Here is a 10,113-nt window from a genome sequence, read left to right on the forward strand (position 1 = left end):
TTACATGCTTATTTACTGATGGATTGCCCCTGTCTGAGAGCAGAATCTTGTCTGCCTGATCTGTATTGTGTGTAAGGACCTAACACAGTACCTGGCACCTGGTGGGTGCTTAATAAACATTCATCAAATGAGTAAGTGCCTTCAGCCACACAGAGGTCTGTGTCCTTTGCAGCTGTGCTGCTTCCCCTTGGGACAGCCAGCCATTAGAGATGTCAGTCACACACTTGCTTCTTGTCCACAGTGAGCAAAGGAGGGGAGGGCACACGAGCTGTGTGTGCAGGGGAGCGTGGAGTATATATATATATATATGGGTCAAGCTGAGAGAAAGTGGGTGGCAGGAAGCACACACGTGTCAGCAGCAGCTTATACTTTTATATGCTTGCTGGGCTGGAGAGCTGCCAGCAAAGCTCGCTGCAACACTCTCTGTGTTTATATAGCACGTTGGACACTGGTGCAATTCAACAGGTTGGACATTGGCACAATTCAGCCCAGCAAGTACTTATGAGCATCTTTGATGTCCAGAGCATTGGGCTGGGCAAAAGCAGTGGTGGCTAAGACCACAGACTCTGGACCCAGATACCCTGGTTTCAGATCTACCTCCATCATCTAGCAGCTGTGTAGCTTGGGGTAAGATGCTTAACCTCTCTGAGCCTCAGTGTCTCGATAACATGATGATATAATAGCTGAAGCAACTCCACAGTCATTCTGAAGATGAAAGGAGACGATGCAGGCAAAGCACTGAGCCGAAGACCTGCCGCCTAGTCTGTGTTCCACGTGCGCCCCATCACCCTTAGCCTCGGGGATCACGCTGTCTGTGAATGAGGCATAATGTAGCGGAAAAGGGCTTGGTCTCTGGAGTCAAACAAGCTGTGTTCAAATGCTGGTTCTGCCATTGTGATCCTGCACAAATCAGCTTACCTCTCTGGGCCTTAATTTTATCATCTGTAAAGTAGGGATAATAATAGTACAAGTTAGGATCTTTAGGATCAGAGGATTCAATAAATATCTAAAGCTCTGAGCCCCCGGCTGCTTCCCAGTCTCCATTCTAGGTGTTTGCTTCCGTCCTTGTAATTCACCAGGCAGAGGGGAGTCACCGAAGAATGTTGAGCGATATAAAGCAAACAAATGCCCTAAAAAGCTAGCGAGGGAAGCAAAGCTTAACACATACCAGCAGCAGCACTGGGACCCACGAGTGAGCTGTGGAATGTCCTCTGAGCATTCCAGGCGTCCGGAGGAGGGAGGGGGCCGGTAACGGGTCCCCATGCTGGCATTTCTGGAGGAGCTGAGCCTCAGCTAAGCCTTGATGCGTGAGGAAAGAGAGGGGAGGGCAGCAGCAGGAGAGATGGGGGTCCTGGCACTGCCTCCTCCCTCCATCAGTTAATGAGAAGTTGCATTTCAGTTCTTATTACCACCCTCAGTACAGAGGCATTTCAGCACAGAAAAGTCAAAACCCGTAGCTTTCTTTGAATGAGTTAAAACACAGGTCCTTGGGCCGCATTCCTAGGGATTCTTCTTTAATTGAAGTGCTGAGGGTCCAGGAATCTGCAGTTTTAATGAGCATCCAGTGATTCTGACGCCCGTGCTCGGGTACAGCGCCCTAATCACCCTGACTTGAATACTCCAGTGAGTCCACAGTCCTACCTAAAGGCTGCATTGTCCCCTGTGACATATCGCTTGGTCTCCAGTTTGGAGGGCCTCCCTCGTCCCCTCTGATTCTTGCCTTACTCTGAAAATGCCGTTTCTGATGTTTCCGCCTCAGCACCTGAGCTGTGTTTGAACAGCTGGCCCGGAAGGGAGAATGTCTGACAGGGACAGACCCTGTGCATCCAGCAGAGTAACAACTCGATTGGAGCTTGGCTGCAGAGCAGGGGGCGGGGGAGGGGTCTTTCTGTTGTTCATTTTGGTTGGTTGGTTGGTTGGTTGGTCAGTCGGTCGGCTGGTTGGTTATTCTTTCTAGGTCTTTATCTCGGAGAATGAGCTCAGTTTGATTTTGGTTCTGCACATTACAGGTCTCCCAAAGCTTAGGGGTGTTCAGACTGGGCCTTTACCAAGGTTTTGCCAGGAGAGAGCCTTGCCGACGAGCCCAGTGACTGGTCATATGACACGGGGTCCCCTCCTGGCCGAGCCAGCTGAGCATTTACCGTGCCCGGCTCTGTGCCGAGGGCTTTCGCCGTGACGGCTCCTTGAAGCCTCACAAGAACCCACTTCACGGAGGAGAGTCTGATTGCCACCACTTCACAGGTGCAGAAACTGAAGTCATCTTGATGCCAGGCTGACAGATGGGCAGAAGGCAGGGGTATTTTAGGGGTGGGATGGGAGGGCCTGGGCACTGGAGAGGCCAGGTAGCTTTTAAGTTGTGTTAAAACTTAACACACCCCTCTTGTGTGGGTGTCATGAACCCAGAGGACCCTTACCACTTGTGGGTTATTCTGAATCCTCATGATAAGAAATCATGCGGGCATTTTGGAGGCCGATTAATAGATGTTTGCCCTCATCTTTTCCTGAAGGAGCGCGATTAGACAAGGTTGGCACTGATCTCCCTTCCCTACGCCTCCCTGTGGGTCCCCTTGCTGCTTCCCCGCTTGCCTCCTTTGCTTTCTGTCCTCGCTTGTCCCTTACAAACTGAAACTAGCGTTATACAGTAGCATTGGAGGTGGGATGCTTTTTTAAAACAAGCTCAGGAAGTCACTTAATTAGCCTAGGAAGGGAGTAGGGGTAAATTCATTCTCTCCAAACAGTCTCAGAAAATTGGAGCTCTCCTAATACGTCCAGAGCGAATGCTCTGCCTTGCCCAGCGCGGTCTGTGTATTCCCAGTTGGCAAGCGCAGACCCTGCCGGTCTCCAAGTCCCATGATCCCTTCGTCTTCCTTCCTGCTATTGACTATTTTGCAGACTCAGCTGGATTTTATATAATATTTACAATATCACAGTAGTTTCCATGGAGGCGAACTGTGATATTACAGAAACTAGTATATATTCTTTGGATATTGAAAAATCAAAAGGGCAGAAAATTCCAAATTTGCAATAGAAAGGGAGAAGACAGATTTCAGTCTTACATATAAAAGGGAGGAAAATTCTAGAGAACAGGAAACACTAAAAGGGTATGGGGTGGACAGAGGGATATTAAAAGGCTATAAAATGTGAAAAAAAATTGGAGGGAATTTGCAAGAAAGTAGAAACAGAGGCTAAGGACTGAAGGAAAGCAAAAGGCATGATTTGGAACTAGCCGTCTGTAAAGACTAGTTCATAGCAGTCCTCCACTGAACCTCCCCCCGTGCACAGTCAGTACCCTGGGAGAGCAGGCGGATGGATGATGGACAGATAAATTTACAAATGGAACACCGTAACTGTGACCACCAGCCCAAGAAATAGAAATCTGTCACTTCTTTATAGTTTAAACCAGGAACTTCAGAAAGTCCATGAAACTAAAACTTTGAACGTCTGTGTCTGTTTCCCTTTTTGTTATGAAGAACATTCCAAATAACCTTCATCAGAGGGCTTGTCACACAAGAGGTTAAGAACCTCTGGTTTAAACAAATCTTAGAATGCTGTAACATAACCAGTAGTTGCCAGTGCGCACGCAGGCACATGCCCGCGCACGCGCACACACACACGAACACCACCCCGTCCCACCCCCCTCCGCCTCCTGCCCTATCTGCAATGTCATCCCTTCTTGCTCTCTCTCCCCTTCCTGTGCAGTTCATCCATCCCAGGAGCCTGGCTGGTTGGAGGGGACTCTGAATGGGAAGACCGGCCTCATCCCTGAGAACTACGTGGAGTTCCTCTAACCGTGGGCCACTGTGGAACTGCTGAGCTTTCTCTGGTGTCCATGACAGCCGCTGATCCCAGGGCTGTAGGCCAGTTCTCTTTGCCGCTGAGGAATGCAAGTGACCGACCCTGCTGCTACCTGTCCACGTGAATGTTTCTGTGAACTCGGGCGCCACACACCCCGTGGTCATCTCAGCTGACACGCAGTGATACTGCAAGAAGCAGAAGTAAATCAGCTGGAGGCCATTCGATGCTGATAACCGAGAGAAAGGCTCGCAAAGCCAGTTGGTTCTCTCCTTTCGCACCCTAATCAGGGGACGCTCATTTTGCTTCAGTAGTCTCCCGAGCCCCCAGCCTTCTGGAGAAGGAAGTAGGTGAGATGTAAGTAGTCCCTGAGAGCTTGTGGGGTTGCTGAGTCTGACGGAGCTGGGCAGTGCCTCTGAAGTCCAGGCTGGCTCCATCGCTTCTGTTTACAGCAGACACTCTCTCTACGCCACCTCTAAATGCTTGAGACACAGTGGCCAGGCCGCTGGGTCTGTTTGTTTGCATGCAGGATGAGGGGGTTATGGCGCTGTTTACAGATGATCCAATCTCTCACCATCTCTAAAGCAGCCGTTGGCCCAGCATCAGCAGAATTCAGTCCAGTCCTCATGCAAGGGGACACGTGCACCCCGTGTTCCCTGCCTCCCACACTAGGAACTTCTCCGCCACCAAGGGCTGCCATCGCCTCGTAACCATGGCAACCTAGCCCGCTCTCAAACCAAACCAAAAGATAACACACTGCATGACGTCCCTCCGCCCCACCCTGTGTGGTGGGTTTTCAAACCTGAAGCAGAAGCTCATGGAATCGGAGTGGTCTCCTTGGGCAGACAGAATAGCAGCTGGGAACTGTTCCCTTTCTGATGAATTTCAGCAACACCAGGATATATTTGGAGCAAACCCTAGTAACCTCTTGAGATTAAACAGGCTTAATAGTTCCGTTCTTCCATGTAACTACTATTTGTTTTCTAGAGGGTAGTCTGCCAATCACCAATGGGTGATACCCTCCCTTTAATTCATTTCCTCATGGCCTCCTGTTTTACCTGTCCCTTCCCTTGGCAGGGCTGCTGACCACTGGTGCCCTGGCATTTTTCAGGGATGATTCCTGGGCCAACCCCATGGCCTAGCAGGACATATATGTTCACTGCCACTCAGAAAAGAGGGAATTGTTTCTCAGGCTGTTGACACATGGGGCTAATATCATAAGCCATTGGGATTCAGACAGACATCAGAAGGTTGGGGCTTGGAAGGTGGGATGGGTACCTTCTGAGAAAGAGAGTTTCTGGGTCTAGAAGGGGCTCGGTCTCAGGAAGGCTGCCTCGGGGCTGGGGGGGGGGAGCTCGGCCTGGACATTCCACACCCACCTGGCCTCCAAGTAACACAGTCGCCGGCCATTAGCTTCCACATTTGAATGTCCCTGCGAGAGTGACCCTGGGCGGACATGCTCCAGACTGACGGGCTGTCAAGCCCCCAGGAGCCTCTCAGGGCGGCAGCATTGCTCCGAGTGTTTCCTGCTTCTGGGATTCCTCTTTAGGAAAGTTTAAAGAAGAACAGGAAAAACTTGAATTGTGTTGAATTACTGTATCTTTTTTTTATTTACATGTTTTTTTTGAAAAGATGATTTGTAAATAGAGTGATTTCAAATACTATATGGCAAAGTTTTATATTTGATATTCTTTAAGCTACTTGCTCCACACATTAAAGCTTTGATGCCGAATGAGTGTGTAAGAGGGAGAGGGAGGGGGCGGGGCCATCGCCTCCTGGCCTCCAAGGAGGAGGAGCCTCACACACTCTGCCGACTCTTGGCAGGCGTGACGTATTGATGGCGTTGAGTCTTCTTTATCCAGATGTGTTTCTGAGCATTTCTTGGGCTTTGGATTTGGAAATGGAAAGAGCATCTTCAGGCAATGAGTTTTTCAAAGAGCTCCTACTTGGTAGTAAGACGAAGCTCAGGATCGGTGAGGCCAGGGGTTAGGTTTGTTTTTTTTTTTCATTTTTCTTCTCAGGTGTGTATCTTGGGTACCCCCAAGATATCGGGGCAGAAGGAGATGGGATAGTGGACCTCCTCGTAGGTAACTCTTCTGCACATCTTCTAAATGAGGTCAAGCCAGTTTGCAAAGGTTACGGTTTTGTGAGTTCCAAGAAAAACTGGCTTATTAGGATCTTCAGTTCTCATATGCAGCTGCTCCCCTTTCCCTAAATGTGTTTATGCCCTTCCTGTTCATCTCAGATTTCCTGTAATCCCCCCACAAGAGAAAAACTCCAGAGGGATGGAGATTATGCAATGAGAGCTTCATGGCTTTAAAGCTAAGAGCGGTTTGTCATGGTGATTCAGTTCTCAGCCTAAGGCTTCCACAGCTCCGACCCAGGAGCTCACCCAGTGGCGGGTGTGATACTACCACTGAGCCAGGGAACCAGAACTGAGACTGGAAAAGACCGGGGTAGGCTCCGGAAAGCGGTCGTTGAAAACCCAAGCAGAAAGCGAATGTATGAACAGGCAACCCCTCCTCCCAGCAGACCAACAGCTTGGGGACCTGTCAGAGGGGCCTGCAGGGACAGGCATGCTGTGTGCCACTGTCCTTTACCAGTGAGGAAAGAGTGTGACAGTGTGACCTACTGCTTTTAACACACTTGCCATTTTAAATTGTCGCCTGCCCCTTGGGACTGTGACCAGAGCTAGCACGGAAGAGCAGAAGCCCAGGCCCTGGCAGCAGGGTTTCCTGGCCGACGCATACCTGTCGGTCCTTGGCCCCAGCCCGACCGCTTGGAAGCATGTTCCTCCTTCCCCAGCTGGCCCTGGTCCGAAGCCAGGGGGAAACGGAGCCACTGCCCAGGGAAATGTTTAGGTCGACCCCTTCCCAGCCTCCCTGGGGCCATGCTGGGCCTGGGACAGATGGCTGCTCTGTTTCCTTCTCCAGCCAGGCTTCCCTCCTCCCCATTGGCTACGCAACTGGAGAAACCCTTCAGAATGTGATCCAGCAAATAGGAAGGAATTTGAGGACTAAAAATAGACTGTATCCTCTCTACCAGCAGTGCCCCCACCCCCAACTCCCTCCGCTTGAATAGGGAGCTTTGGGTCAGGTCAGGGGAGCGAAGCGGCTGTCAGAACAGGAGACCACTAACCAAGGTCCCCGAGCTTTCCTGGGAGCCTTGCGTGTCCTTTGGGAGGCCTTGGGATCAGTTTGGCAGACGGAGCTTGAATCTTTTTTGGGTAATATAATCAGTCTCTCAGTCCTCCTAAAGGTACTCAAATAATTCCACAGCTACAGAATGCCATGCCACGAGAAGGTAACTGGTTTCAAACCCCTGCTCCCAAGCAAGTAAATTCCTGCCTTGTTCAAGACTGGCAATATTCTTTCTTGTTTTCAAGAATAAACAGGGATGGACCGACCCTGTATAGCATCGCCTTCTTTGGTATCCTATTCTTAGAGCCAGTTTTTAGCTTAGTGTTTTAGTATTTCTGCAGCCAATATGTTTTCTTCTTCAGACCAAACTCTTTTTCAACATAATTCCAGCTCATCTCCTCTTGCTCAGTGCTTTTTGGACAAAGGGAGAAAGAAAAATGAGCAATCAAATATTAGCAGACTGGCATTAGCAGGACAGAGCCATGCTACTGACAAGGTCATTTCAGGCCTTTGCCAGGACTCCAAGGACATACATGCCCTACCTGTGGCTCGAAGGGAAGTTCTTCCACAAACTGAGTCTGGTCCCCTGAAAACAGCAACCCCGGGCACACCAAAAGCGCTGTCTTAACTACAGAGCTCCAGAAGCATCGGTGGTTGAGGCTGACTGAAGGCAGAAATAATCTGCTAAAGATAACTTGATCAACTGTTCATCACTGTCTGTTGGCACCTTTTATCCTCTGACTTCTGATTCCAAAAGCAAGTTGGGACCACCCAGTTTCATAGGTGCAGGGCTGCCAGTGGCCTCCACGGCACTCAGTTTGCCCTAGGATTGAACGTTTAATGAGCAACCACATTACCCAGAGTGGTAGCCGCATTGAAGAAACAACAGCCTCTTAGCTGCCTGACTTCAAAAGGAACATACTAGGTGTTCTGTCTCGGGACCTGTCTATCATCTCTGGCAAAGTGGACAGTGATCAGTTACCTAGACAACCCTGCCCCACGTCTCACACACCCTGCGCTGCTGTTTAAAACTGTGTCTCATGCCCAAATGTGTTTGGCAGCCATGCTGATCTGCTGGGTGCTGAACCACTTCTCTGTAATTGTAGCATCAAAATGACAACGGCAGCAGAGCAAGGAACCTTGCGCAACCCTACAGCATGCCTGAGACAAGACTCAAACAAGTAATAATTAGCTTTTTTCCTTTCACCGCCTACAGTACTTGTCTAACTTAAGAGCTTCCCGGAGCAGAGGGAGAGGCCATACAGGGAATCCAGACATCATTCAAAGGCAGCCTTTGCTGAAATGTGGTCTTCTAATGGAAGCACTTATATTCTTGGGAGAAAATGTCTAGATCTAAAGTGATGCTAGGAGCAGAGAGAGCAGTGAATCATACTGAAGAACTTCAGATTTGTTTTAAAAGGGATAAACACAGTTCTTAATAGGAGAAAAAAATCTATCACAGGGAAAGTTCACAAATGATTTTTTTACCAAAGTGTTACAGGATGCTCTAAGATGGAAGCATCTTTCAAGACAGAATGCTTGGCACCGTCCTAGATCCATGGAAGGGCAGTAATTACTATTATGTCAAAATTCTCTTCAGTGTAGTCATTGAGGTCCAGAATATTGATAATCAAAACATCAGGATTACCTGGAGCAGTCCTGGACACATCAGGACATTCTACACCATTCTACACAGGCCATTTCTACAAAGTCGTCTGAATGGACACCTTGTAAGCAGGCTCCTTGGGTATCCAGATGCCAAGGTCAACCTCGTACCCTTGACAAGAGGTTCACCGGATGATTCTAAAGTATGTATGCATTAGTATCCGTGTATGTGTATGTACAGCACACATTTACGTGTGTTAAGATACAGACGCCCAGCCAGGAACCTGCATAAGCTGGCAGTTGCTCAGCCTTCACAGCCGTTACGGTGCAGATGTTAAGAATTAGAGGAACACGAGAGGCTGGCGGTTGACTATCAAAGTGATCAAAGATGTAAATTAAGTGCCATTTTAAAACTTTGTTCATATTTATCAAATGATTACTATCTACAGCTATATTCCTTATTAACTTATTAAAACTCATGTTGAAAGATCAAATTCATAAATGTTTAGTAGCTAATACTAGGCTAGTGTTCAAAAGCACTCTAAAAGACCTTTTGTCCATATTTTGGAGAAGGAAATATGTGCATGTTTAATTCATAATCTAGGCTACCTTTGAGTATACTGTAAAGTGCTGTGTGATATAATATCAATAAAGTACTTAAAAATGGCACTTTAATGTTTTCCTTGAAACCATGAATAATGCACTGTTTTAAACTTCAGTATTGAATATTGACTTGTGTGTAAAATCCAGTTCTGTAATTAAAAAGTAATTTGTGACTAGAATAGAACTTTTTCCCTGTTATTAGTAAAACAGTTTTGCCATGTTGAGGCTTTAAAAAACAGAAATGTGCTTTTGAGTCACTAAGCTGTATCTATAAAGAAAATTTCTATCGAGTGGCCTCCAAAACTTGGCTTTCTTACATTTGGTTGGTTTATGTGACAATCCTTACGAAATGAGTAGAAGTATGATTTTTGAATTAAATGACTTTTCCATGTGGTGGTATGTTTGTTTCTTGGTCTCTGATAAAGTTTTGACATGATGTAATTTTAGTGCTTGTGCAAATAGGCATATAAGACAATGACCAAAGGTCACCAGTCCGGGCTCCTGCAGTCGACTGGCTGCCCCTGCGGGGCTGACCTCCGGCCTGGGAGGAGCTCCGGGTTCCCCTGAGGGCGGGTCAGGTGCAGTGGACTTGAGGACGAGGTAGCAGGCACACTCAGCCACGAGGCCCCAGAGAGTCCTGCTCCAATGGGCACTTCTGACCTTGTGTCCTAGAATGCATATTGTTTTATTCTTCTCAAATTCAGTTTTCTAACCAACTACTATTTTGCGGAACTTCATTAGCACAGTCTAGAAAAATCAAAAGAGTCTGAACACAAAGTCCTGCCACACAGCTGGGCACATCCTACAGGTCTGAAAGTCACTTGTTTTGAACCTACGTCATCCCAGGCCGCCTCCTGTTACTGGGTCCCAGCTTCACAGGCAGACCGTCTCCTGCAGAGCGAGCGAGGCCTCAGGGGAGGGCAGAGGCAGCCGGGGCTCTGGGGGTCGAAGACGAGTCTCCGGCTGCAGCAGC

General features: G+C 48.3%; 1 protein-coding gene across 3 annotated transcripts in view; it reads left to right on the top strand.

Annotated features, from left to right (window-relative positions):
* The window catches only part of ARHGAP26 (Rho GTPase activating protein 26), a 427,146-nt gene extending 417,613 nt beyond the window's left edge, over positions 1-9,533 (top strand). For 2 of the 3 annotated variants that reach the window (XM_036895143.2, XM_036895166.2), the window contains one exon: positions 3,700-9,533. In XM_036895143.2, coding sequence (XP_036751038.2) covers positions 3,700-3,788 — 89 coding nt within the window. In that variant the 3' untranslated portion in view covers positions 3,789-9,533. The remainder of the gene's footprint in view (positions 1-3,699) is intronic. The other variant, XR_005026783.2, reaches the window with a different exon arrangement.
* The last annotated feature ends 580 nt before the right edge of the window (positions 9,534-10,113 follow it).

This window comes from Manis pentadactyla, chromosome 13, assembly GCF_030020395.1.
Source record: "Manis pentadactyla isolate mManPen7 chromosome 13, mManPen7.hap1, whole genome shotgun sequence".
NCBI lineage: Eukaryota > Metazoa > Chordata > Mammalia > Pholidota > Manidae > Manis > Manis pentadactyla.